We start from the raw sequence: 26075 nt of genomic DNA on the forward strand, positions 1-26075 counted from the left end.
CGGGGCCCCGGGGCAGCCGCGGGTAATTAGCGCTAATGACACCGGTGACAGCTCCTTACAGCCGATGACAGCGGGCCGCGCCGAGGGCCTTTAGCGGCACGGGCTGCACTGGGCTCCGCTGAGGCGTGCTGGGGCTCACTGGGGGGTGCTGGGCTCTATTGGGGTCTATTGGGGTCTATTGGGGTCTATTGGGGTCTATTGGGGTATATCGGGGTCTGTGGAGGCGCGCTGGGCTACACTGAGCGGGAGTACACTGGAATGTGCCGGGGCGCACTGGGGTGGGCTGGGGTGTATTGGTGGTCTCCAGTGGAGGGGTTCCAGCAGCGAGTCCCCCCAGGGTCCTGCCCTCACCCCGGTCCCCATCCCTGTCCCCCCCGGCAGCGCTGGGGCGGAGCGGGGCCCCCCAGTGTCCCCCACGCTCGGCCGCAGAGCCCCAGCACGGTCTGGAGTCCCCTGGGACACGCAAAGCCACCCCCCCGCAGCCCCCACGGCCCCCCACAGGCTCTGAGAGCACAGAGGAGGTGACACCATCCCCCTTTGGGAACGGCCGCGGCTGGGAGCCGGCCAAGCCCGGCCCGGGCCCCTCAGCTCCCCGGTGTCTCCCTCCCCCGCATCCCCCTTCCCGCATGTCCCTTCCCCGCCCCCTCCCCCCTCCAGCTGCCGGCAGCTGTTTGTGCTTATCCCACACTCGCGGCTCCCCGAGGGCGGGGGGTTCCCGCGCCCTGACGTCACCGTGGGGCCGGGGCCAAGGCGTGATGTCACCGCCAGGCCGTGACGTCACCGCGCGGTCCGGGGAAGCCATGGCATCACCGTGGGCTCGGGGCCACGGCGGCCCGGGGTGGCCGCGGTGTGACCGCCGGCCGTCCCAGTGCCCTCAGCGTCCCCAGTGCCCCCAGTGTCCCCAGCATGGTGTCAGGGTGGGGCGGGGGGAGCCCCCGGCTCGGTGCTGGCACCGGGACGTGTCACCTGGCACAGGGTCACGGGCACGCGGGGACGTGGCACTGCTGGACGCGGTGCCGCGACCTGTCGCTGCTGTGTCCAGCGCGGGGGTGAGGAGGGAGGGCACCGGTGGTCGGGGAGACGAGGGGCATCGTGCAAAGCCGGTGCCAGAGCCGGTGCCGGTACCGGAGCGGTGTCCGTGGGGCCGCGATGGCCGCGGCGTGCCGGTGCCGCAGCGGTAGCCCCGGCCGCCTCGCTGGCCGCCCGCGCCCTGGCCCCCTGCCCGGCCTCTCCGGCTGCCCCAGCCCCGGGCCGGCCTAACGAGGAGCAGATGTGGCGGCGGCGGGGCCGGCGGGAGCCGCGGTGCCCGGCGCGGCTGGGGCGGGCAGGAAGCGGGGGGCCCCGGGGACCCCGCCGGCGGGCAGCGGCGGCGGGGCGGCTCTGGTGGCGAGGGGCTGGCCGAGGGGCGGCCGGGGGGAGGGCAGAGCCGAGCCGAGCCGTGCCGAGCCGCCCAGAGCCGCGGAGCCGCGACGGAACGCCACATGCGGTCCTGAGCCGTGCCGGACCGGGCTGACCGAGCCGAGCGGAGCCGCCCCAGCCCAGCATGGCACCCTGGCTCTGGCCGTGCCTTCTGGCCGCGCAGGCCCTGGCCGCCAACTTTCCCCCCCGGTATAGCCTCTACACCGGCGGGGCCGCCCCGCTCGCCCCCGGCCCGGCCGCGGCCCACAGCGGTGCCCGGGCCGCCAGCCGGCACAGGTAGGAGCCGAGAGCACCGGGACGCACCGGGGAGACCCAGGGGGCAGCGGGAACACGGGCTGCAGCCCCCGCCGCGATGCCACGGGAATCCCAGCGCCGGGAGGCACCGGCACGTGCCACGTCCAGCCCGGGGGGCGGCGGGAGCGGCGGCGGGTCCCCAAAGCGGGGGCGTCACCCCCGGGCCCGGGCCGGGAGGGCAATGGGCGCACGTGGGGGGTCGGGGCCGCCGGTGCAGCGGGGCCGAGGATCCCGGGCCGGTCCTTCCTCGGCACCCACGCGTGGGTTAGCGCTGCCGGGGACGGGGAGAGGGGCCCGGACCTGCCCCGTCCCCATGCCCGTCCCGTCTCCTCCCGTGGGCAGCGTGGGGCCGTGGGGCAGCCCGTGTCTGTGGGTCGGGGCGTTGCGGGGGCGCAGGGCGGGGGGCGGCCCCGCTCCGCACTGGGGTCACAACATCTTCACCGCGGACACATCAGCGCTGCAGCAGCGCGGCCGCGGGGCTGGGGCTGCCCCGGCCCCACGGTGGCCCCGGGGGGTGGCAGGACCTGGCCGCAGCCCGGGGTCCCGGGGGAAGGGCACCTCCGGCGCCGCCGTGGGGCACGGACACGGTGGAGCCTTTACCTGCGGCTTGGGGGGCTCAGCGGAGGCTCCCCGTGGGTCGGGGGGTGCAGAGCTCCATCCCCGCGGCTCGGGGGGCGCGGGGGTGTCCCCATATCCCGCCCTTTCAGGGGAGCTCTGGTCCCATCCCACGCCTGGGATGGAGACAGCCCCGGTGCAGGGCCCGGGTGTCCCAGGGCAGCCCGGGGGTCCCGGGGCCTCGCGGGTGCAGGGCTGGGATTGGGGGGGGGGGGGAGACGAGGGGGGCCGTCGGTCTGCGCAGGAATTCCCGGCGGCCCCCGGGGAGGAGCTGGAATCCAGCCGGGGCCTGAGGGGAACCAGCCGGGCTGACGGGAACCGGCCGCCGCACCGGGGCCCCGCGGCGGGGACCCAGGGCAGGGGGCCGCTCCCCGGGGGGCTGCTCAGTGGGAATGGGGGGCCCCAGCGGGGCCCGGGCTTCGGGTCCGGACCATATAAGGCCGCGACGGGGTCCCTGCAGCGGGGCCAGGCTGGAGTCCCACGCGGGGGGGGATTGGGGTCCCCAAGGCCGGTGGCTCTGGGCTGGGCACCCGGCGGGCGGCTGCCCCCGCTGCTCCTGCCCCGCCGCACGGAGCGGGAGGGAACACGGGGCAGTGATGGGGCAGCGTGCAGGGTTCCCGTGCCCGCGCCGGGCAGCGCAGGATGCACAACACGGTGTGATGTGGGGTGCGCGCCCTACTCCGGGCGGGGCCCCGTCCCTGCAGGGCGCCCCGGGGCAGCCGCATGCCTGGGGGCTGCAGCCGCTTCTGCAGGGTCTCCGGGCACGGCTGAGAGGCTGCGGTGGGGCAAGAGCCGGGCCATTAACCCTCCGCACCGGGCCGTGACGGTGCTACTGGCGGGGCAGGTCGGGCGAGCACAGGAGCGCGCCGGGGGATCCGGGGAGTGGCCAGAGCGGCCGGGGGACCTGGGGTGTGCCAGGGAAGGCCTGGGGCAGGGGCTGTTGCTGTGTCTCTGCCGGGGTGATGCTTGGTGCCTACTCTACGCCAGGACAACGCCTGGTGTGTGCCGGGACAATGCCCGCTGTGTGCTGGGATGGTGCTGGGTCCATGCTGGGGCAGTGCCAGTGGCTGTTCTGTCCCGGGATGATGCTGGGTCCATGCTGGGGCAGTGCCAGCGCCTGCTCTGTCCCGAGATGATGCTGGGGCAGTGCCAGCGCCTGCTCTGTCCCGGGATGATGCCCCGTGTATGCCGGGACAACGCACAGTGTGTTCCCGGGCGATGCCCGGAGTGTGCCGTGCTGGGTCCACACCAGGCCAATGCCTGGCGTGTGCCGGGGTGATTCCAGCGCATCCCGGCTGTGTGCCTGACCCCTTCCCTCCGGCAGGAACTGGTGTGCCTACGTGGTGACCCGCAGCGTGAGCTGTGTGGTGGAGGATGGCGTCGAGAGCTTCATCAAGCCGGACTATCAACCCTGCGCCTGGGGGCAGCTCCAGTGCCCCCGTGTCCTGGCGTGAGTGGGGCCGGGCCGGGGCCGGAGGGCTCTGGGGGGGTTCGGGGCGTTCTGGGGGGCCAGCGCAGAGCCGGGGCCAACCGCGGCCGCGCCGCCGCCACTGGTGTTTACCCACCCTGGGGTCATGTTTACTTTTGCGCAAGAGTCAGCGGCCTCAAGTGGTGCCGGAGGGTGACCGGCCACTGTCCCCCCCGTCACGTGCAGCAGAATCCCTGGGGCACCCCGCAGCTCTCTGGGGTGACACTGGTGTTGGGGTGACAGGGTGACAGGGCTGGGCAGGGGCAGCCCCCCGGCCGCTGAGCAGGACACCGGCGCTGCCGGGTCGAGCTGCAGCCCGTGCTGGCTGTGGTTCTCCGGGGCAGCCGCACGCCCCTCCCGGCGTCCCCCAAGCCCCGTCCGCTCCTCCTGCAGGTACCGCAGCTTCCTACGGCCCCGCTACAAGGTGTCCCAGAGAACCGTGTCGGAGCTGGCCTGGCGCTGCTGCCAGGGGTACTCGGGTCCGGACTGCAGCGAGGGACCTTCTCCAGCGTCCCCCCAGCCCACCGGCCGCCCCCCGCCCCGGCCCGGCCGCCCCACGCTCTCTGGCTTCGGCAACCCCCTCAGTGGCCTGGGGGGCGAAGGTAGTGCTGGGGCGGGGGGTGGCAGGTGGGGGAACGCGCTGTGGGACCGTGACCGTGACCCCGGCGGTGCGTGGCAGGCGGTGGGGACACGGAGAAGGTGCGGCGGCTGGAGGAGCAGGTGCGGCGGCTGAGCGAGCAGGTGGAGGAGCTGCGGGCCGGGCAGGAGCCGCCGCGGGCGGCCGTGCAGGGGCAGCCCGGGGGCGAGCAGCCGGCTGACGCCGCCGCCCCTGCCGAAGTGCGGGAGGCGCTGAGCCACCTGCAGCGGCGCCTGGAGGAGCTGGAGACCCGCCTGCGCCGCTCCGAGGGCGGCCGGGACGGCCCGGGGGGCCCGGGGGGCCCGGGGACGGCGGCGCTGTACGAGCTGGAGCAGCGGCTGCAGGAGCTGTGCGCGGCGTGCACCACCGGCACCGAGGGGCTGCGGCGGCAGGCGGCCGAGGACCGGGAGCGTATGCGGGCGCTGGAGAAGCTGGTGAGCTCGGTGGACCAGCGCAACAAGGATGCGGTGGAGTCGGTGCAGCGGCACATCAGCAGCCTAAGCAGCCGCCTGGCCCCCGCCCCTGCGGCTCCCCCGCCCCCGGACCTGCTCCGCCGCCTGGCCGAGCTAGAGCGGCGGCTGGAGGGGCTGCCGGTGCCGGCGGCGGGGCCGGGGCAGGGACCGGTGCTGGCGCGGCGGCTGGCCGAGCTGGAGGGGCGGCTGAACGCTTCGCGCGCCGGCCCGTGGCTCTCCGAGCCCGAGGGGCGGCCGGGTGGGCTGCCGGGGCGCCTGGCCAACCTCAGCCGGGCGGTGGAGGGGCTGGCGGCCAGCGGGGCACAGCGCGGCGCCCGCCTGGACCAGCTGGAGGAGCTGCTGGCCCGCTGCGGCCACCCGTGCCCGGGGCAGGGCGGGGTGCTCGGCCCGCACCTCCGGCAGCCGGAGGACACCGAAGGTCTCTGGGAGGACGGGCTGACCGGGACCCTCGGGGGGCTGCTGGGGACGCGGGGGGAAGCGCTGGCCGAGGAGCTGGAGCAGCTCCGCAACAGGACAGGGCGGCTGGAGGCGGCTGTGGGGGAGCTGAGCGGTGACCCCTGCTCCCGGCCCTGCCCCTCGCTGCCCCCCCGGGGGCCGGAGCCCCTCCCGCCCGGTGCCGCGGAGCCGGAGGAGACGGAGTCGCCGCTGGAGGGTTTCGGCGTCTTCGGGGGCACCTCACCCTCGGAGCTGCGGGAGCTGCGGGGGCAGCTGGCGGCGGCGCTGGCGGCCCTGAGCGGGCTCAACGCCACGGTGGAGGGGCTGCAGGACGCGCTGGAGGAGCAGGACGCCCGGCAGCGGGAGCTGAGCGCCCTCACCGACCGCGTGGTGGCCGAGCTGGACCAGGCGGCAGAGGCGTCGGCGGCGCGACAGGCCGAGAGCGAGGAGCGGCTGGAGGCGCTGGCCCGGGAGCTGTCGCGGGCCGGGGGCTGCCCGGCGGGGCTGGAGCCGCGCGTGGCCAAGCTGGAGGGGGTCTGCGAGCAGCTGGAGGCGGTGGCCGGGGGGCTGCGGGGCGTCCGCGAGGGGCTGGGGCGGCACGTGGCCGGGCTGTGGGGAGCCGTGCGGGACCTGAACGCCACGGCCCGGGCCCAGGCCGCCCTGCTGGACAAGGCGCTGGAGCTGCCGCCCCGGCTCGGCGCCCTCAACGCCAGCCTGGGCCACCTGCGCGGGGAGCTGCAGCGCCTGGCACGGCTGGAGCGGCACGGTGCGGGGACACGAGGGGACGCCGGGGGGGGGTCATTGCGGGGGGCGTGGGGCTGCGGGAGTATGGAGAGCTGTGGGGGGAAGGGACTGGGGGCATGTGGGGCACCACAGGGACACAGGGCAGCCGGGGGATGTGGGGACATGGGGCACGTGGGGCTGCAGGAACTGTGGTGGGTGTGGGGACACGGAGGTGTGGGGACACGGAGGTGTGGGGACACAGAGATGTGGGGACATGGAGATGTGGGGACGTGGAGATGTGGGGACACGGGGAGTGCTGCAGTGGGGTGTGGGGACACAGAGGTGTGGGGACACAGAGGTGTGGGGACACAGAGATGTGGGGACACGGAGGTGTGGGGACACGGAGATGTGGGGACACGGAGGTGTGGGGACACAGAGGTGTGGGGACACGGAGGTGTGGGGACACAGAGATGTGGGGACACGGAGATGTGGGGACACGGAGGTGTGGGGACACGGAGATGTGGGGACAGAGGTGTGGGGACACGGAGGTGTGGGGACACGAGGATGTGGGGATACGGAGATGTGGGGACAGAGGTGTGGGGACACGGAGATGTGGGGACACGGAGGTGTGGGGACACGGGGATGTGGGGACACGGAGATGTGGGGACATGGAGGTGTGGGGACACGGATATGTGGGGACATGGGGAGTGCTGCAATGGGGTGTGGGGAGGCAGGGCCTTGGCTGGGTGATGCTGTGGTGTGGGGGCACAAGACCACGGGAGGATTCCGGCTGTGGGGCTGCAGTGTGTGGGGACAAGGGGACATCACGCATGGGGGCACCAGCCGTGGGGCCAAGGTGGCTCTAACGCCTTCCTCCCTCCAGGCCCCCCCGGCCCCCCTGGCCCTGCTGGCCCCATGGGCGAGACTGGCCCTCCTGGCCCCACTGGGCCCCCTGGCAAGGATGGAGAACAGGGTCCCGTGGGCCCACCCGGTAAGGCTCAGCCCCCCCATGCGCCCCGAGCTCGCAGGTGTGGCCGGACCCTGTCCCCGGGGGTCCTGCCCCAAGCTGGCCCTGCAGCAGCCCCTCCTCATCTTTCCTGCAGGGCTGCCTGGAGAGAGAGGTAGGACTGGGGCTGGGGCTGCAGGGACGACCACGGAGGGCTGGGGGCTGTGTGGGGCGCTGGGAGGGGCTGTGGCCTGGGGGCTTGCAGTGGGAGCAGGGAGCAGTCTGAGCTGGCACGGGGAGCAGGCGGGTTTGGGGACACAGTGGGGACGTGGTCAGGGAGGGGACAGAGTGCAGGGATTGGTATGGAGGGGTCGTGGGATGTGGCTGCTGGGTTTGGGGGACAGGGGCTGCTGGGCTGCGGCGGGTACAGGGTGGCAGAGGGTTGAGTGCAGGGGTGCCACACACTGACACCGTGCCCAGGCGAGGTCGGGGAGCCGGGCTCCGTGCCCCGCGTGGCTTTCTCGGCTGCCCTGAGCACCCAGCGCACGGAGCCGGGCACCGTCCCCTTCGACCAGGTGCTGCTCAACGACGGCGGTGCCTACGACCCCGAGACAGGTGAGAGCCCACGGGGGCGCTCTGGGGGCTGCAGGGTGGGTCTGGGGGGATGGATGTTGCAGTGGGGGCTGTGGGGTGGGACGGGGGGCTGCAGGGTCACAGCGGGAGCACGATGTGCGAAGGTGGCCGGGGGTTCTGGGATTGTGCCTGTCCCGGGATGGCCGCCTGACCTCGGGGTGCTGCGGGAGATGGGGCTCCGGGGGCTCCGGGGGTCCCTGAACCTCTCTCCCTGTCGCAGGCACGTTCACGGTGCCGGTGCCGGGGCGGTACCTGGTGAGCGCCGTGCTGACGGGGCACCGGGGCGAGGCGCTGGAGGCCGTCCTGTCCCGCTCCGGCCACGGCATCGCCCGCCTGGACTCGGCCGGGTTCCAGCCCGAGGGGCTGGAGAAGGGGCCCGTGGCGGCGCAGGCCCCCAGCCCCGGCGCCCTGGGCGTCTTCAGCCTCCTGCTGCCGCTGGCGGCCGGCGAGACGCTGTGTGTGGACCTGGTGTCGGGCCGCCTGGCCCATGCCCCCGACGAGCCCCTCACCGTCTTCAGCGCCGCCCTGCTCTACGACTCGGACGAGCCCTAGGGCAGCCGGGACCCCCGCGGGGGCACAGCCAGGCCGGGGGGTCCCCACGCCCTGCCGGGACCCCCACCCCTCACCCCCTTATTTATCAGCACCCCCCAGCCCTCGCTGTCCCAGGATCACACACTCCGGCCCCACACCGCCCACCCTGGCCCCCCACCGCCCCCCACGGCCCCCGGCCCCCCACTGCCCCCCACCATAAAGATGCGGCACCGGGTTTTGTACCCGCGGCTCCGGTTCCATCCCTCGCCGGGGGGGACGTCGTGGGGAGGGGGCTGGTGGCTGCCGGCGTCACCGCGGCGTTGTCACACCCTGCAGCGCCATCCCTGTGCGGTTGGGGACGTCCAACTGTTGTGGTTGTGGTGACACGGGGATGGACTCAGGTTCCGAGGAGAGTGGGAAGTTCTGGCACCTTCCAGGTGCTGTCAGATCACGTCCTGGTGTGCTGGGGCCCCCTCCAGTGCCCCCCGTCCCCTCCAGGCTGTGCTGGAGCTGGTGGGGGTGACAGACGGGACCACATCGCTGCTGAATCCCTGCCTGCCGTGGGGTCGGCCGTGGGTTACCCCATCCTTCCCCTTCAGGGCTCTTTCCGGGGCTGCCGGGGCGTCCCTGTGCCCTGGAGGGGGCGGGATGGTGGCGGTGGGAGGTTCCGGGGGGATCCATGGAGGAACAGGCTCCGGGTGGGGTCAGGGGCACGGGCACCTCCTCAGAGATTGAAGCAGTTTTGGTCGTAGCTCCTATGCAGATACCTTGGTGCAGAAGGATCAGGATTTGGGGCCGGGCAGAGGGGGGTGTCCAGAGCTGTGGTGGGAGCTCAGTAATGGTGAGGTTGGGGCTGAGCCTTTGGTCCTCAGGTGCTCTTGGCATCTTCAGTGCCACTGTCAGGTGGTGAGCACCAGTGGCATTGTCTGTCTGTCTGTCTGTCTGTTTGTGTCTGGGTTCTTTGGCAGTTCCTTGGGGGGTTGGTGTGGGCCAGTGCGTGGCTGTGCTGCTCGTGCAGCTCCACTGCTGGTGATGTGTAAAAACCACGTGAGAAAATGCCATCAAATCCCAGGATGGTGTCAGTGAAAAGAGACCCTCAAGACCACCCAGGGCCACCCCAGCCATGGCAGGGACACCTCCCAGTGTCCCAGGCTGCTCCAAGCCCCAGTGTCCAACCCGGCCTTGGGCACTGCCAGGGATCCAGGGGCAGCCACAGCTGTGCCAGGGCCTGCCCACCCTGCCAGGGAACAATTCCTGCCCTACATCCCATCCAGCCCTGCCCTCTGGCACTGGGAAGCCATTCCCTGTGTCCTGTCCCTGCAGGCCTTGTCCCCAGTCCCTCTCCAGCTCTCCTGGAGCCTTCTTTAGGCTGAACATTCCAAGTTCTCCCAGCCTGGCTCCAGAGCAGAGGAGATTCAGCCCTGGGAGCATCTCCATGGCCTCCTCTGGACTCACTTTTATCAGTTTAACTTTAGGATCAATGGGATCCCTGCTCACAGCCAGCCATTCTGCCATTGCACAGCCAGGCTCTCACCCTGTCCTGCTCTGAGGCAGCCAATCCCAACGTGAGCAGAATCTTTGGGAAATGATTTCTCTGGGATGGCGTTCCCATTGTCAGCAGAAGGTGGAGATCCAGAGCCACGACAGTAATTCTTGGAGAGGAGGGAACTGAAAACCAGGAAGGGCTCAGTGTATTTCTGTACTGTCCCTCCACGGTGTCCACTTGGAAGGTTCCCTGTCCCATCCTGGGATCATCCCTGGGCGACAACGGCTCCGGCCCCTCACCAACCATGGGGTGCAAAGGGAAGGAAAGATTCCTGCCGGTGACTTTCCAAGGTTTACCAATCTTAGAAGGATCACCGTCCTCCTAACCACGAGAAGAAAGACTTTTATAAGGAAAATGGGTGTGAGAGTCTTCCTACAACCCCCAGAATCATGGAATCATTAAGACTGGGAAAGGCCCCTGACACCATCCAGTATTCCTGATCTTTCCCCCAGCACTGCCAAGGCCACCAGTGTCCCCTGTCCCCAAGTGCCACATGCACAGGGCTTTTAAATTCCCCTGGGGATGGGAACCCCACCTCTGCCCTGGGCAGCTGTGCCAGGGCTGGACAGCCCCTTCCAGGGAGGAATTCTTCACAACACCCACCTGAGCCTGCCCTGGCCCAGCCCGAGGCCATTTCCCCTTGTCCTGTCCCTGTTCCCTGGGAGCAGAGCCCGACCCCCCCTGGCTGTCCCCTCCTGTCCGGGAGTTGTGCAGAGCCACCAGGTCCCCCCTGAGCCTCCTTTTCTCCAGGCTCAGCCCCTTGCCCAGCTCCTCAGCCTCTCCTGGGGCTCTGGACTCTGCGCCCTTCCTGTCCCACAGGTCTGTTCTGTCCTGCCCGTTCTGAGCTGGATCATTTTCATGGTTGCTGGAGGGTTAATCCCCCTCCGGGATCTGGGCAGAGCAGAGCTGTGGGGTGCCACAGGCTCCCTTTGGCAGAGTGGGATGGGGCTGAGGGGGCTGAGGCAGCTGAGGGAGATTGTCCTTTATCCATTATCCTTTATCCGTTATCCATTAACCTTCATCATCCACGAATGCATTCCAGAAAGTGAGATGGACAATGAACCCACTGAGGAGGGGACGACCAGCTGCCCTGGATCTGCAGGCGACCGGGGAAGTGAGAGGAGTCCTAATGATCCCTGATAATTAGTCAGGGATGACGTGTGCCTGAGGATGGGAGGGAGCCCAGGTGTGCAGGGATGTCCCACCTGGGCATCATTAACTCCTGGCATTGTCATTCCTGGGGGGAGAATTGGAACGGAGGGATCAAAACTAAAGCCACCAGCTGGAATGTCAGATGTGTTACTCACTGCCAGGCGTGCCTCGGGACCAGCCACCCCCAGCACAGGGATCAGCATCCCCTGACATCAGGAACTAAGTCCTCCTCGACCTTAACTCGGGTCTGGGGAGTGTAGGAAGCCATGGGATCAGTTCTGGCGTTGGGCATTTCCAGGGCTGTAATTCCAAGACATCTCACTCCTGTGGGGCAGAGGCACCGTGATGGCACCTGCAGAGAAAACACCCCAAACCCTGACACCGCCGCAGCTCCAAGGGAGGGAACAGCCCTTTTCCTCCTCTAAACTGGAATTAACAATCGGCTCCTGCCTGGGCAGCTGCACAGGGATTCCTGCCACGGGAAGGAAGGATTCCTGTCGTTAAAGGAAGCCTTGGCCCTGGGCTCTCATGTCTGTGGCACAGATCAATCACAGCATCTCGTGCCTCAAAAGAGGGATCCAGGACAAAGAAACCCCTGGGGATTTCATGGAATTGCAGAATGATTTGGGCGGGAAAGGACCTTAAAGCTGGTCTCGTCCCACCCCCTGCCGTGGGCAGGAGCACCTTTCACTAGAACAGGTTGTCCCTGAAATGACCCACCCTGTGTGTGCATGTCCAGACGTCCATGTGTGTGTGTGTGTCCTTCTGTCTGTGTGTCCATGTCAAAGAAACTTCCCTGTCCGAGCCACTCTGGCAGCCACGCTTGCACCACCTGAGCTGCAGCTGCACCCTCCACGTTCCCTCAGTCAGAGGAGCTCCCCTGACCAGCTCAGTCCCGGGTTTCCCATCACAGAGCCTCAGATGTCCCAGTCTTTGAAATGATTTAATCTTGCTGCAATAACTAATAACAAAATAATAGCCTGAGCTGGTGCCTCTGAGAGGGGAGCCAGAACAAAGGGGCCCCCGGGCTCTTCCCCCAGGAATGTCCGCGTCTCCACAGCATTATTACAAGCACCAAACAGAACAGAATTAAGGTGACGGGATTGTGATAGGGCAGAGATGATTGTCGAGTCATTAAAAGTCATTTAATACCAACGGCTTGATCATTCACCACCTGCTAACCTGCTGGGTCAGGCAGTCTCCGTCCAACAGGCTGCTCCCAGCTGGACACAAGTTCCCGGCATAGCCGAGATGCTTTGGAGAGCCTTCCCGTCCCCAAGGACTTAGAGAGCTCATCAGTTACAGGCGCTGTGAAATGACACCTCCGCCTCATTCCTCCGGCTGCGGAACCCGTCTCTGGGTGCGGCTGCCTTTAGCCAGGCTTTTCCTGCCCCTCCTGTGGGAAAGGCTCTTCCCAGCCCCACCGCTGCTCCACTCTCATGAGGAAACTCTTGTTCCCAGCCCAGGGGGCACCTCCCAGGGTCTCAGCTTGTCACAGGTGGGAGTGGGAGCTGCAGGCAAAGTTTATTAGAGAAGCCCCGCTGTTGAGTCACGGGGTGCAGAGAGGACCCCAGGCTCCCCAAAATCCTTCTCAGAGAGGAGCCTTGGCGAGGCTGGATCCAGCCTTGGCCTCAGATCCTCAACGCTTTGAGTAACTTCGTCCCGTAGGATCAAGGACTGCAAAGCAGCTATTGTTGTGTAAAATGGATTATTTATTGTGACAAATGATTAGATGAAAGATCTCATCTAGAATTATTCACCGCACAGTATGAAAGCCAAAGCTGCTCAGTAGTGTAGTGTATAGTACAGTGCACTATCTCAAAGCAGTAATATTAAAGCAATTAAAGTTATATTAAAGCAGTTACACTGAAGCAAGCATAAAGAAACAATTATTAAGCAGAGTTTGACATAACTCACCACACCAGGTGGGCAGGTCTCTTTCTCTTCAACACCCGAGGAGTATCCTTGGAGGGTGTCTGCTTCTCAAGGGAGAGAACTTCATACACACACTCCAAGAAGGAATATACTGGGAGAACCGACCACCTGAGACTGGAGTGGACTTTTCCAGAGTAGAGTGATATGACTGCCAGTCACATGCCTCCAGGTCAGCTTAGCAGCTCATTGACCAGAGCAGAGCATCCTGCTGCAAAGGGAAGCAGCCCCGAGGCTTCCCTCTGACTCCAAGCTCAGTCTGAAAATTGAGAAATCCTGGCAAGCTGGGCAGCCCTTTATGATTTTTTTTTTTTTTTTGGCGGGGGGGACAGTATAAATGACTAAATATTCCTTGGCAGAGTTGACTTTCCCCCAGTTGTCCGTAGTCCATCACCATTTTGAGTTGCCTCTAACTCTTCCTCTCGTCTCTCTTCTCCTGCTGAGCTGTTTCCCTCTCACACGCAGACTGTCAGATCCGGCCTTTGCTCTGGCCCACGACCAGAGTCCCCACAGCACATTGTCCCCGTGGATGTGACAATCCTGCTCTCCCCAGAACGTCCCTGTTCCGTGTCACCCCCGCAAAAAGCAGCCCCAGGATCTGGGCTGATGTTGAGTCATTTTCCCCTTCCCATCTGGTCTGCACATGTCAAGCCCCCAGCTGTGCCCCATGTGCCTGCTCCATGCTGGGAGGGGTCCCTCCTGGTCCCTGGGTCCCCCCACAGCTCCCCTGGAATCCCTGTCCATGCGGGAGGACAGCCACGGGGCTGGGCTGTGGGAGGGAACAGCAGGTACATCAGTCTGGGGGTCACCTGCCCTGTGCACCCCTGCTCACACTGGTGATGCTCCTCTCCACCATCCGACAGAGGCATCAGCCTTGCCCCTTCCACAGAGCGAAGCCTGAACATTTCCCTCTCCTTCTGGCCCAGCAGAGGCTTGGATGGAGATGCAGCTGTTCCCTGCTCACAGGGCAACACCTCCAGGCGCTGGCACCTCATTTCGCTGAGGATAAACAAACAGGAGCCAGCTCCTCAGAGCCAACTGGCACAAGAATTTTGTACCTTGGTACGTTTTGTACCAGCCTATTAACAGCCAAAATTCTCTGCAGATTCAAGGGGTCGCATGTTCAACCACCAAAAAGCTACGGCAGAACTTCAAGAGCATTTTCTCATTTTGTTTTCTTTTTTTTTAAAAGCATCACAGGACTTCCTTCCCTCCTCCATGAAGGGGCCAGACAAATCACCAGGCACCAGAACCCCTTTCCTGCTCGGGGAGGGCTCTGTGGATCACCCTCCTGGAAGGAAATGAAACTGTTTCCCCCAAGTTAATATAAATAACATTCATTTTAAAATTCAAACAGTTTCCTGTTGCTGCCAGTGCAGCAAACCAGGCACAGGTGATGCCTTCAGTTACGGACAGAACACAGCAATTCCTCAAGAGCAAGCACAAGTTCTCCTCGTTCTGAAAAAAGCCTTCAAATATTATGTGCACACTTGCTATCCTCTCACCTAATAGAAATTTACATGTAGGAAAATGCACTTTTAGAAAGAGTTTTTAGAAACACACACGGAATAACCAGCATTACAAGCACCACTGCACAGGAATCTTACACGGATGCAAAAATAAAGGAATATTCCAGCTGGCATTTGCCCTCTGGAGAACCTGCTCCTGGCGTAGCATTTCAACTTTACACCTCAGCAAACAGCCCAGGTTGGAGATGAGCCCCCTCTGGATGCAGAACTCCCCGAGTTTCTCTATTTGAGGAGATCCCTTGCGCATATAACAGCAACCCAGAGTGGTCACCTCCTCCTGTGTGTGCTCCAGACACGGTGTCTGGGCACCGACTGCCTCTTCGGTGGCTGCGAAAGGAACTCTCAAATTGCCTCAAGGGAATTACCAGACATTAAACACTGTCTGCAGCACATGGCAGAGCCCAGGATTTCACACAACTTCTCTCTTAATCTTCTAAAATGCTTCAGCAACTCTGCCATCCACCTTTTCTCTCTCTCCCAGGTCAGCAAAGCCTCAAATCATCTCCAATGTTCCAAATTGCAAAACTTTGGCCAAGAGTGTGCCCTGGCTGTGTTGGATGAACTAAAAATAGTAAAAAAGCCTTTAACTCCAGCCCCCAGTGTGCCGTACGAGGGAGTCCAGGTGCCTCCACGCCTGGTGAGACTCCAAACTCTCCCGTGCCTCTGCACACCTCGGATGAGACCCCAGATGCCCAAATTTCCCCTCGGGCTGCTCAGGCCACTCATTCCCACTCAAACCAAGGCAGGAATTTCCCGGGCTGTACAAAATGCTGCACCCGCAGACAGGCTGAGAGCTTCGGGGCAGTTTGGTCACAGATCCCGATCACTGACATTGAACCTGCTCCAGGAATTTTAACACTCACTTTTGGCTCCTCCTTGCTCCAAAGATCCAGGTGAGCTCACCCGGTGCTGGCAGGTGGGTGTTTGGAGCAGGGAGGGTCTCAAGGGGATGGCCCGGGGTCACACCTGGGTCACCAAAGTGTTCAGGAAACTTTTCTGCAGCCACACCTGCCCCACCTGAGCTGGGATCAAACCCCCTGCAGCTGCCTGGCCCACCTTTCCCCAGTCAGATCAGCTGCCCTCGCCGGCTTGGCCCCAGGCTTCCCACTGCAGCCTCAGACGTCTCAGCCCTCAAAATAATTTGATCGTGCTTCATTGATTAAATAACAAATTAACAGCCCGAGCTGGTGGCTCTAAGGAGGGACCCCAAAGAAAAGACCCTCTGGGCTCTCACCCCTCCCGGTCCGGGCACAGGAAAGCCGGGAGTCCCCGGCTTCTGCCGTCCCCGAGTGTCCCTTACCCAGCGGGGCCACACTCCCGGGGACTTTCCTTGTGGGAAGGGTCGGTGGCCCCGGCCCCTGCTGGGGGCTCCGCCTGGAGCTGCCCCCGAGCTGCCGGCACCGAGCGCGCCCAGCAGCTGTGTCCGTGTGTCCGTGTGTCCTTGTCTGTGTGTCCATGTCCATGTGTCTGTGTCCGTTAGTCCATGTCCATGTGTCCCTGTGTCCCTGTGTGTCCATGTGTCCATGTCTGTGTCTCTCTGTCCACGTGTCCATGTGTCCGTGTGTCCATGTCCGTGTGTCCCTGTGTCCCTGTGTGTCCCTGTCTGTGTGTCCATGTGTCCATGTCCATGTGTCCATGTCCGTGTGTGCCTGTGTGTCCCTGTCCATGTGTCCGTGTGACCATGTGTCCATGTGTCCATGTCATGTCTGTGTGTCCATGTGTACCCATGTGTCCATGTCCGTGTGTCCCTGTGTCCATGTGTCCATGTGTCCATGTCCATGCGTCCATATCCGTGTGTCCCTGTGTGCCCGTGTGTCCCGCTGTATCCCTGTCTGTGTGTCTGTGTGTCCCTGTGTGTCCCTGTCAGTGTGTCCATCTCTGCGTGTCCGTGTGTCCCTGTGTGTCCCTGTCCATGTGTCTATGTGTGCATGTCCGTATGTCCATGTGTCCATGTGTGTCTGAGTGTCCCTGTCAGTGTGTCCATGTGTCCCTGCGTGTCCATGTGTCCCTGTCCGTGTGACACCCTGTGTGTCCATGTCTGTGTGTCCATGTCCGTATGTCCATGTCCATGTGTCCGTGTCCGTGTGTCTGTGTGTGTGTCCATGTGTCCGTGTGTCCATGTCCGTGTGTTCGTCTGTCCCGGTGTGTCCATCTGTCCCGGTGTATCCGTCTGTCCCGGTGTGTCCGTGTGTCCCTGTGTCCCTGTGTGTCCATGTCACGTCCGTGTGTCCATGCGTTCATATGTCCGTGTGGCGTTGTGTCCCTGTTTGTCCATGTCCACGTCCGTGTGTCCCTGTGTGTCCATGTGATGTCCATGTGTCCGTGAGTCCATGTGTCCGTGTGTCCCGGTGTGTCCATGTGTCCCGGTGTGTCTCTGTCGGTGTGTCCATGTCCGTGTGTCCGTGTGTCCGTGTGGCCGTGTGTCCCTGTGTGTCCATGTGATGTCCATGTGTCCGTGTGTCCGTGTGTCCGTGTGTCCCGGTGTGTCCATGTGTCCCGGTGTGTCTCTGTCGGTGTGTCCATGTCCGTGTGTCCATGTGTCCCGGTGTGTCCGTGTGTCCCGGTGTGTCCAGGTGTCCCCCCGTGTCCCCGTCCCGCCGTGCGCGCGCCCTGCGGCTAGGGGGCGTGGCCAAAGCGGCCCCACATGACCACGCCCCCCGAGGGCCCGGCTCGATGGCGGGCGCTGATTGGCGGCGGCGCGAGGGGGCGGGGCCAAATCTTTGCCTGCGCCCGATGTGGTTCTGTCCCCGTCCCTGTCACTGCCCCTGTCACTGTCAAAGTCCCGTTCTTGGTCCCGTCCCGGTCCCGGTCCTGGTCCCGGTCCCGCACGGCAGCGGCCCGGGATGGCGGCAGAGGCGGGCGGCGCCGCGGGGAAGCGGCGGATCATGTGCGTGGGGCTGGTGTGCCTGGACATCATCAGCGTGGTGGAGGCTTTCCCAGCCGAGGATTCCGACACCAGGTACCGGCAGCGGCGGGGGCTCCTCCGGGGTCCCCCAAACCGGCCCCGCGCCCGCCGCAACCTCTCGTCCCCCGCAGGTGCCTGTCACAGCGGTGGCAGCGGGGCGGGAACGCCTCCAACTCCTGCACGGTGCTGTCGCTGCTGGGAGCCCCCTGCGCCTTTATGGGCTCGCTGGCCCCCGGCCCCGCCGCTGAGTAAGTGGGGTGCGGGGACTCCCCGACCGGCGGGGCACCGGGCCGACCCACCCGGACGCTTCACCGAGCCCTCCGCGTCGCTGCCGCCGGCGTCCACCGACGGCGTGGCCGTGGTTCCCCGGTTGCCCGCCCGCCTCCGCCATCCCCACCAGCGCCCGCCGTTCCCTCATGCCGCTCTCTGTCCCCCAAAGCTTCATCACGGCGGATTTCCAGCGCCGGGGTGTGGACACGGCGCACGTGGCCTGGCACCCCCGCGGAGACGTGCCCTGCGCCTGCTGCCTCGTCAACGCCGCCAGCGGCTCCCGCACCATCGTCCTGCACGACACGTAAGGGCCGCCGCCCCGACCCCGCCGCCCGCGGGCAGCTCTGGGCTGGGCCAGCTCGGTTTGCGGGGTCCCTCCCGCTGCCTGCCAGGGGCTGCCGGGTGCCAGATGGGGCGACTCGCCGTAAGGCCGCAGACACTGTCGCCGCCAGCGGTCCCCGCAGCCCCGTCACCCCCGGTGCCGCTGCCGGGGCTGGCGGTGATATCTGCACACAGCCACAAGCTCTGGAGCGCGGGACAGCCGGCACGGCCCCATGGGGATAACCTGGCGCCCTCAGCCGTGCCAAAGGGTCAGGGGCTGTTAGGCATGGCTGACCCCCAGGCCCCAACGTGGCCGCCGCTGCCCTGCCCTTCGAATCCAGCTCAGGGTCCCGGGCGCCAACATTAATGATTCACTCGGGCAGTGCCTCCTCCGGGACCTCTGTCCCGGTGGCGTGGGGCCCTCCACGGGCCCTGGAGCTGCCCTTCGCCCCGGCCACGCGCCGGGCGGAGGGTCCCCCATCTCCCACCTGGCCTCCATCCCACAGCAACCTGGCCGACGTGACAGCCCGCCACTTCGAGCGGGTCGACCTTTCCCAATACAAGTGGATCCACTTCGAGGTGAGCCCGAGGCTCGGGGGGTTCTAGGATCTGGGGGATCCCCGGCGCTGGGGGAAATCCCTCGGGATGTAGATGAGCCCGGGACCGGAGGGAATCCCTCGGTCTGGGGGACATCGCCGATGGGGGAGCATCCCCCGGTGATGCCGGCGCCGTGCTCGTGTCCGCAGGCCCGGAACGCGGCGGAGCAGAGCGCGATGCTGGAGCGGGTGGAGCGGCACAACCGGGCGGCGGCGCCGGGGCGGCGGGTCCAGGTCTCGGTGGAGGTGGAGAAGCCGCGGGAGGAGCTGTTGCCGCTGATGGGGCGGGGACACGTGGTGCGGAGTGGGGCCGGGGCCATGGGGCGGGATCGCCTGTCCTGATCACCTGTCCTCATCACCTGTCCTGGTCGCCTGTCTGATCATCTGTCCTGACCCCCTGTCCTGATCCCCTGTCCTGACCACAGCCAAAGGCGTGGCGGAGGCGATGCCCGGACGGGAGTGGTCAGATCTGCACGGGGAGTTGGGAGTTCTGGTCCGGGGGAGTCAGGCCTCGGGGGGTGCAGGGGTGGGGGTCTGGATCTAGGGGTGCGGGCGGGCTCTGGGGACCACAGCTGGGGTCTGAGGGTGCAGGCGGGGTCTGGGGATGCCACCAGGGTACAGGTCTAATTGCACACGGATGGGGGTACCGGGGGCTGCCCCCTGCCCCAGCCCTTCTCCCACAGGTGTTCATCAGCAAGGACCTGGCCCAGCACTTCGGGTACCTCTCGGCCTCCGAGGCCGTGAAGGGGCTGCGGGGGCGCATCCAGCCAGGGTAGGGGGGTGCCTGAGAGGGGCCGGGTGGGCGGGGGGGATGTTGGTGTGCCTGAGACCCACCTCACACTCCCCCAGGGCCACGCTGATCTGCGCCTGGGCTGAGGAAGGGGCTGATGCCATAGGGCCTGACGGGCAGCTGGTGCACTCGGACGCCTTCCCCCCAGAGACCCTCGTGGACACGCTGGGGGCTGGGGACACCTTCAATGCCGCCGTCATCTTTGCGCTCGCAGAAGGTGGGCACAAACACGGCACGGCCACAAGGTGGCCATGGTTCGGTTTGGCACGGCCACGTCTCACCCTGGGCCCCATCCCCAGGGAGGACCCTGCAGGACGCCCTCACCTTCGGCTGCCGGATCGCGGGCAGGAAATGTGGGATCCAGGGATTCGATGGCATTGTCTGAGCTTCTGCCTGGAGACCCCCACACCCCACAGGCACACCACATCTTCACTGCTCCCAGCATCCCCCCAGTAAAACCCCACGTGCACCACTACCGCCTCCTGTGTCCCCCGGCTGTGCCCCCCTTCCCCTGGCTGGGGTCCCACTGCCCCTGGGATGCACTGACCATAGCCAAGGTCACCAGCAGTGCCTCTATTTCTCCATCCGATGTGTTAGTAGAGGACACCACATGACCCCAGCCCTCCTTGGTCCCAGCAGCCTGGCCACGGGGCATCCTCCTTCCACCCTGTGCCCTGAGCAGGGCAGGGAGCAGCCAGGGCATTGCACCCCACAGCCCCCATGCCTACCCCTCCCCATGGTCCCTCCAGGCTGGGGCTGCCTGCTCCTCAGAGGCTTCGGCCTCAGGGGCTTCCTCTTCCTCCGTGGCATCAGTACTGGGGACTTCAGCCCCAGGGACGACTTCTGCATCCAAGGCCTCAGCGCTGGGAGATTCCACCTTGAGGGATTCCACCTTGGGAGCTCCATCCTCAGGGCCTCCAGTCTGGGGGTCTCCTGCCTCAGTGGCTGTCTGTCCTGGGCTTCCCAACCCCAGGTCCTGCCTGGGCATCTCTGTGCCCCCCCCAGGCACAGCCTCAACCTCTGCCTGCTGCTCTAGGGGGGGTTGTCCTGGGGGTCCCTGGTCCTGGCCAGGCAAGAGCATCTCAGGGGGGTCCAGCAGCTCAGAGGGGTCCAGCAGCCCATCCCCATCCAGGTCCTGCCTTGCCAGGGCTTGGTCCACCAGTGCAGCCACCTACGGGGATGGGGAACAAGATGAGGGCCGGGCCCAGTGGCTCAGTGGGGCACGAGGAGCCGCCCTGTGGGACCCACCATATCAGGGTCTGGCTGCTCCCCAGCCTGTGCCAGCACCGTGCCAAGTAACTGCAGCAGCTCCAGCCCATCCAGGCGCCTGCTCTGGTCATGGTCATGGAGCACGAAGAGGTAGAGCAGGGCTGTGGGGCAGGGGGTGCTGTGGGGCTGGGGTCTCTGGCCCCACTAGCCCATCAGCCCCCCATCCCTGCCCCGGTGACCTTACCCTGCTCCCGTGTCATGGCCTCCACGTCCCGCTCCGGTGGTCCCAGGCTCCGCACTGCGCTCCACAGCAGCCTGGGGGGAGCAGGGCTGGAGTGGGAAGCGCTGCACCTGCCCCATGGCCCACCTTGCCCACGCCCTCCACCCATCACTGCACCCCCCCAGCCCCACTGCACAGCCCTGGGCCGTGGGGGGGTCCCGGTGCTGGGGGGCTCCCCGGGGCAGGCACTCACAGCAGCGCAGGCGGCTCCGGGCTCAGCGGGTCTGGATACGGATCCGCGATTTTGGCCGTGGGGGGCTCAGGCCTGGCCAAGAGACAGGGGGTCACCGGTGCCCCGGGGGGGGCTGCCCACTCCGGCCCGACGCCCCCCACCCACGTCCCCTGCAGGTCCGTGAGTGCCATCCTCACATCCTCGGAGCCCTCGGCTGGCCCGCAGCCACCTGCCCCTCCCGTGGCCATCTTGTACCGCACCTGTGCCCCCGCACCCACGAAAACGCCACACCTGCCCCTTCCCTCAACTGCGTCCCCCCACTCCAGGACCTCCAGAACTGTGCCCCCCATACCTGTTCGCCCCCGCCCTGGGGGCGGCCCGGGCCGCTGGCCCCAGCAGCAGCAGCAGCAGCAGCACCAGCACCATCAGCATCACCGGCGGGCTCCGCATCCCGCGACCTCAGGCTGCGGCGGGACGAGAGCACCGGGGTCGGGGCTGGCCCTGCCGGGGGCCGGTGGCAGGGCCCGTAGGAACCCAGCACCGGGAGAGGGGCGGGAGCTGCCCCGGTTCCAGCACGGCGGGGACGCGCCCGCACGGGCGGGAGGGTGCGAGTGGCTGCGCGGGGAACGCAGAGCGCCTGGGACCGGCCGGCGCTGCCCGCCCAGCGCATCCCCGCCGGTACGCACCCACCCCGCACGGCCCAGCCCGGTGCCCCCCGGTACCCGCTCACCCAGCCCCGTTCGCGTGTCCCCGCCGCCCGCCCCGCCCCGGGGCCACGTAGCCGACACGTCCCGGCCCTGCCAGCCGGGCCAGGAGCGGCCCCGCCCTGCCCAGCCCGCGGGCAGCAGGCATTCACACACACACTGGGCGCCCCGGGGCAGCGCCAGGGTAACCGGGACCCGGCCCCTCTACACCGGGGGCAGGGACGGGCGCGGGGTCACAGCACGGGCGGGCCACGCCGGTAGGTGAGACCCCCCTGAGCCCCCCATGGTCCCGGGCAAAGCCGGCCCAGCCCAGCGACACCCGCCCCCCCGCAGCAGCCCCGCCGAGGGCCCGGGCCGGTAGACACGGGCCCCGCCGGCCCTGGGGGCCCCGGGCAGCCCCTGTGCCACAGGCAGGCCCCCCAGGGCACACACCCTCAGCCCCAGGCCCGCTGCCCCAGCACTCGAGGACAACTCCGCCTTCATGCTCCAGTTTAATGGCAGCAGCAGGGTGGGGGGCCAGCAGGAGCCTCTTCTCCTGGGGTAGGAGACCCCCCTGTGCCAGGGCCAGCCCTGCACTGCCGCCAGCACGGCCCCACAGGGACGGCGCCCTGCGGGGCTCCCTGCACCCGCATCTGCTCCCCGAGCACCAGCGGGGACAGCGGGCACAGGGGTGGTCCCTCATGTCCTTCACAGTCTGTGTGGGGTAGGTGGAGGCTAAAGGGTCGCTCCTGGTGCCAGGGTGGCCCTCCTGGAGGCTACAGGAAGCCTGGAAAGGCGAGCTGCAGCAGCAAGATGGTGGCCACGATGAGCCCGGCACAAAGCAGCAGCAGCAGCCAGACAGGGAGAGAGCCTGTGGGGCAGAGAGAGGTGAGAGGAGGCTGCAGCCCCCGGTGCCAGTGGAGGAGCAGGAGTCAGCCCTGCAGGAAGCCCCCCAGACGTACGGCGGACGGGCAGCAGGTGCAGCTTGCAGCGGCTGTCCACGGCCACGCTGAGCAGGGCGGCCTCGTGGCCCCCCAGCAGCTCCCGCCCGGGCCGGCTCTCGGGGACAAAGGCCACGTCGGTCACCACGATGCCGTGGGCCTCTTTCACGTAGTACAACCTCTGGGGGGACACGGGGTGTGAGGGGCTGCTGGGGGGCCAGCGGGGCTGCCCCCCACCCCCGGCCCAGCTCACCTGCAGCGAGAAGGCAATGTGGATGGCCACGGAGCCCGTCACTGTGCCCAGCCCCAGGAAGGTGCCCGAATCACTACGGGGGGAGGGCGGTGAGTGGAGGCTGCCACGGCCCCCACCCCGTACCCACCAGCCCTGGGGTACCTGATGGAGAGGCAGGAGACCACCTCGGAGCCGCAGGGCCGCGTCAGCAGCGGCAGGAAGCTCTTGCCGTCCCATTTGGTCAGGTAGCAGGGCGGGGGCCGGCGCTCCCGCTTGTGGGGCACCTGCACTGTGTAGAGCCTCAGAGCCCCGGCATTGTCCTCCACGGCCCCAAACCTGCCACATGGGAGAGGGGCACCGGAATATGGGGCACATGGGATGCAGCCCTTCACCACCACCTCTCTCCCCACCCACACCTGGCCCCAGCCCCCTCCCCATACAGATGTCAACAGAGCCCAGGAGACCCCTTCCCACAGACCCAGCAGGAAAAGCGACAGGGTAGGGCAGCAGGCATGGCCCATTCCCAGCCTCAGTGGCCTCTCCCCACACCCTGCCCCACGACCCAGCCCTCATGACCATGGCCCCCAGCCCCACAGCCTAGCCCCTGCCCTGTCCCCAGCCCCAGTGCCCCTTCCTGTCCCCCCACCCATCCCCAGGGCCCCCAGCCCACCCCCCGATCTGCCCCCCGGGCCCATCCCCACCCTCACCGGCAGGCCTGGTAGCGATAGGCCTTGTCGGGGATGCCGGGCAGGTTCTCGTGCCAGCGCAGCCCTGTCACCAGCTGGTCCTGCTGCCACACGCAGCACTGGAAGTCCCTCCCCGCCGTCACCACCTGCTGCACGCAGCACAGGGCTCAGAGACCACTCTCCTGGGAACCGGGGTTCTCCAGGGAACCAGGGAGCCACCTGGCACTCACCTTGTTGTCAGGGCCCAGCGCGATGTCTTCAATCTCCCCGTCGTGGGCTTTGAACTCCAACGTCTTCTTCATGCTGGGGAACTGCAGGGGCAGAGCTGGCGTGGGTGCTGGGCACAGGTCGAGGCCCTGCCGCAGTCCCGGGGAGGTGTGGGGGAAGCAGCGCCAGGCGCTGCCCATCCCTGCCCAGGGTGTGCTGCCATTGGCACGGCAATGACAGCTGTCACCCTTCCATGTCACTCCCAGCTCCCCCAAGCCTGGCCTTCGACCCACTGTGCCCACATCCTTCCGCCCCACACACCCCTCCTTGGCTCCCCCGTGCCCACCCAGCTCCCTGTGCCTGCCCTGGCTCCCCCACGCCCACCTCTGCTCCCCCGCGCCCCCTGGGTGCCCCCCGGCCCCCGTGCCCACCTCCCAGAGGCGCAGGAAGCCGTCGGCCCCGCCGGTGGCCAGCAGGGCGCCGTCGCTGCTGAAGCGCACGGCCTTCTGCAGGGCGTCGGGGCTGAAGTCGGTGCGCACGCGCTGCAGGCTCTCCACCCTCACCTGCCGGGCCCGGCTCGGGGGGCTCCCCTGGGCTGCCCCCCCGGGGCCCCGCCGCCGCCGCACGCCCTTGTCCTTGTCCTTGTCCCCGCCGCCTGCGGGCCGGGACACGGCTGCCACCGGGGGAACGAGGCAGGGACCCGACCCACAGCGCTCCACGGCCCCCCACAGCCTGCCCCACGGCACCCAGGACAGGCACTGGGGGGTCCAGAGGGTTCCCCAAAGCTCCCCATGGCACCCAGGAACAGGCACTGGGGGGTCCCGGGGGTCCCAGGACAGTGTCCAAACCCCAAAGCTCCCCACAGCACCCCAGGCAGGCACAGAGAAATGGGTTCAGGGCAGACATAAGGCAGGTCCATGACAGAAGTGGAGAGGTTCAGGGCAATGCCCATCCCAAAGCCACCCGACAGACCTCCAGTTCCCCACTCCCTGTCCTCCAGCACCCAGGGCAGGCACAGGGAAGATCTAGGGTGGGCATAGGAGGTCCACAGATGTACCCCAGTGCCAAAGCGCCCCTCAGCCCCCCACACTCTGGCCACAGCATCTGGGGACACAGGGGAGCCCCAGGGCAGTGTCCCATCCCCAAAGCCCACCATGGTACCCAGGGCAAGCACAGAGAAGGTTCAGGACAAGCAGGCAGGGGTTCAAGGCAGTGCCCCATCCCCAAGCCACCCCACAGACCCCCCAGGCTGCCCTTGGCACCCAAGGTAGGCAAGGGAGGGGGGATTCAGGGCAGGCACGGAGATGATCCAGGGTGGGCATGGGGTTGTTCATAGAATGCCTTATCTCCAAAACACCCTCCAGCCCTCCGCAGGGCATCCAGGGCAGGCGGGAGGGGAATCCAGGGCCAGCCCCGAGGCACACCGCAGCCCCGGGGGCAAGGTCTCACACCGACACCCGGTGAACCCGTGTCTCACCGTCCTTCCCGGCGGCGGCCGGACCCTCGGACTCGTGCAGGCTGAAGCGCAGGATGTGGCAGCTGTTGTCCTGGCCGGCCGCAATGACGTCCCCGGCCAGCGCCATGGTCATGGTGGCGCGGGTTTCGGTGTCGTGGCAGTGCAGCAGCGACGCGCTGAGCTGCCCCCCGATCTGCTCCAGCTGCAGGAAGTGCTGCGGGCCGGGAGGGCTCAGTCATGGGCGGGGTTCCCCGGGCCGGGCCTCGCCGTACCCCGGACGCCCCAAACCCCTCCGGCCCCGCCGCGCCCGGACCTCCCTCAGACAGAGCCGGGCCCCTCCGAACCCCCCAGCCCCCCGCGCCCCGTGTGCCCCCGCAGCCCCGCTCCCCCGCACCACGCCATTGCGGATGCCGGTCTTGGCGGCGCCCCCGCCGCCGGCGGTGATGGCGAGCGGCCGCCGCGGGTGCAAGCGGACGGTGTAGAGCGGGAACGGCGCCCGGTACAGCTCGGCGGGACGCCGCGGCGCCATGACAGCGGCGTGACGTCAGCGCGCCCTGACCTCACACGCCGTTGCGTCACGCCCCCTCGCGCCGGGGGGTGCGGCCAAGCGGGCGCTGGGGCGTGGCCACGAGATCACGTGGTCAGGTGGGCCGAGGGCGCCCTGGGATTCAGGGGGATCCCACCGGGATTCGGGGAGATCCCACCGGGAATCGGGGGTTCCCACCGGGATTCGGGGTCCTCGGCCCCCTGTGCCACAGTGCGGACACCGCAGTGCCTGGGAGAACGGCGGCTCCTGGGGGATAGCGCGGCCCCCCACACCTGGGGAGACGGTGGTGCTGTAGCTCCATGGGGACCCCACTGACGGGAAAAATGGAGGGCACCTGTGGAACACCCCAGTGTCTGGGGAGATGGCAAACACTGTACCCTGCGGGCTCCTGGAGGACACTGGAGACACCCCACTCACTTCTGGGGAACGGTAGGGACAGCCCACTGC

At 67.1% G+C, this 26075-nt stretch overlaps 4 protein-coding genes and 1 long non-coding RNA gene across 8 annotated transcripts in view; 2 read left to right on the top strand and 3 right to left on the bottom strand.

Moving 5' to 3' along the window:
* Window positions 1–26075, bottom strand: part of LOC136287468 (uncharacterized) — a 72799-nt gene that overhangs the window by 31118 nt on the left and 15606 nt on the right. The gene's annotated exons all lie outside the window — the stretch shown is intronic.
* EMILIN1 (elastin microfibril interfacer 1) lies at window positions 1063–8294 on the top strand. Its single transcript, XM_066180205.1, has 8 exons — window positions 1063–1695; window positions 3653–3778; window positions 4190–4398; window positions 4476–6107; window positions 6948–7055; window positions 7168–7185; window positions 7491–7625; window positions 7864–8294. Exons 1-8 carry the CDS (start codon window positions 1544–1546, stop codon window positions 8193–8195), a joined length of 2712 nt encoding a protein of 903 aa, XP_066036302.1. The 5' UTR covers window positions 1063–1543; the 3' UTR covers window positions 8196–8294.
* On the top strand, window positions 17103–19687 carry KHK (ketohexokinase). Its single transcript, XM_066180240.1, has 8 exons — window positions 17103–17292; window positions 17370–17486; window positions 17678–17812; window positions 18336–18408; window positions 18576–18722; window positions 19109–19197; window positions 19275–19432; window positions 19515–19687. Exons 1-8 carry the CDS (start codon window positions 17177–17179, stop codon window positions 19598–19600), a joined length of 921 nt encoding a protein of 306 aa, XP_066036337.1. The 5' UTR covers window positions 17103–17176; the 3' UTR covers window positions 19601–19687.
* CGREF1 (cell growth regulator with EF-hand domain 1) lies at window positions 19774–21845 on the bottom strand. 2 transcript variants are annotated; one of them, XM_066180245.1, is made up of 6 exons: window positions 21607–21845; window positions 21229–21340; window positions 20898–20969; window positions 20669–20739; window positions 20464–20585; window positions 19774–20386 (listed from the first exon to the last, which is right to left on the bottom strand). In XM_066180245.1, the coding sequence occupies exons 2-6, from the start codon at window positions 21324–21326 to the stop codon at window positions 19940–19942; spliced, it is 810 nt and encodes a 269-aa protein (XP_066036342.1). In that variant the 5' UTR covers window positions 21327–21340; window positions 21607–21845; the 3' UTR covers window positions 19774–19939. The 2 variants fall into 2 exon arrangements, with proteins under 2 accessions (XP_066036342.1, XP_066036341.1); XM_066180244.1 differs by having other exon boundaries at window positions 21229–21845.
* Window positions 22059–25625, bottom strand: PREB (prolactin regulatory element binding). Of its 3 annotated transcripts, none has more exons than XM_066180231.1 (9): window positions 25479–25625; window positions 25103–25295; window positions 24057–24280; window positions 23649–23729; window positions 23440–23567; window positions 22895–23068; window positions 22754–22826; window positions 22522–22681; window positions 22059–22430 (listed from the first exon to the last, which is right to left on the bottom strand). In XM_066180231.1, exons 1-9 carry the CDS (start codon window positions 25608–25610, stop codon window positions 22336–22338), a joined length of 1260 nt encoding a protein of 419 aa, XP_066036328.1. In that variant the 5' UTR covers window positions 25611–25625; the 3' UTR covers window positions 22059–22335. The 3 variants fall into 3 exon arrangements, with proteins under 3 accessions (XP_066036328.1, XP_066036327.1, XP_066036326.1); XM_066180230.1 differs by having other exon boundaries at window positions 23440–23564; window positions 25476–25625; XM_066180229.1 differs by having other exon boundaries at window positions 25476–25625.

Source organism: Chamaea fasciata, unplaced genomic scaffold (genome assembly GCF_029207755.1).
Source record: "Chamaea fasciata isolate MVZ Bird 193981 ecotype frontalis unplaced genomic scaffold, bChaFas1.0.hap1 SCAF_3, whole genome shotgun sequence".
NCBI classification, from domain to species: Eukaryota; Metazoa; Chordata; class Aves; order Passeriformes; family Sylviidae; genus Chamaea; species Chamaea fasciata.

What these genes read in the sequence shown, in the direction of transcription:
- EMILIN1 (XM_066180205.1), top strand. Translation starts at nt 1,544, where the DNA reads ATGGCACCCTGGCTCTGGCCGTGCCTTCTGGCCGCGCAGGCCCTGGCC. An exon ending in GGCACGGCTGGAGCGGCACG is followed by an intron (nt 6,108 to 6,947) that starts GTGCGGGGACAC and finishes TCCTCCCTCCAG; the next exon opens with GCCCCCCCGGCCCCCCTGGC. An exon ending in TGCCTACGACCCCGAGACAG is followed by an intron (nt 7,626 to 7,863) that starts GTGAGAGCCCAC and finishes TCCCTGTCGCAG; the next exon opens with GCACGTTCACGGTGCCGGTG.
- CGREF1 (XM_066180245.1), bottom strand. Translation starts at nt 21,326, where the DNA reads ATGCGGAGCCCGCCGGTGATGCTGATGGTGCTGGTGCTGCTGCTGCTG. An exon ending in CCCAGGGCGGGGGCGAACAG is followed by an intron (nt 20,970 to 21,228) that starts GTATGGGGGGCA and finishes TCTCTTGGCCAG; the next exon opens with GCCTGAGCCCCCCACGGCCA. An exon ending in AGCAGCCAGACCCTGATATG is followed by an intron (nt 20,387 to 20,463) that starts GTGGGTCCCACA and finishes CCATCCCCGTAG; the next exon opens with GTGGCTGCACTGGTGGACCA.
- KHK (XM_066180240.1), top strand. Translation starts at nt 17,177, where the DNA reads ATGGCGGCAGAGGCGGGCGGCGCCGCGGGGAAGCGGCGGATCATGTGC. An exon ending in GCCCCCGGCCCCGCCGCTGA is followed by an intron (nt 17,487 to 17,677) that starts GTAAGTGGGGTG and finishes TGTCCCCCAAAG; the next exon opens with CTTCATCACGGCGGATTTCC. An exon ending in CATCTTTGCGCTCGCAGAAG is followed by an intron (nt 19,433 to 19,514) that starts GTGGGCACAAAC and finishes CCCCATCCCCAG; the next exon opens with GGAGGACCCTGCAGGACGCC.
- PREB (XM_066180229.1), bottom strand. Translation starts at nt 25,610, where the DNA reads ATGGCGCCGCGGCGTCCCGCCGAGCTGTACCGGGCGCCGTTCCCGCTC. An exon ending in GCTTCCTGCGCCTCTGGGAG is followed by an intron (nt 23,730 to 24,056) that starts GTGGGCACGGGG and finishes CTGCCCCTGCAG; the next exon opens with TTCCCCAGCATGAAGAAGAC. An exon ending in ACATTGCCTTCTCGCTGCAG is followed by an intron (nt 22,682 to 22,753) that starts GTGAGCTGGGCC and finishes GTGTCCCCCCAG; the next exon opens with AGGTTGTACTACGTGAAAGA.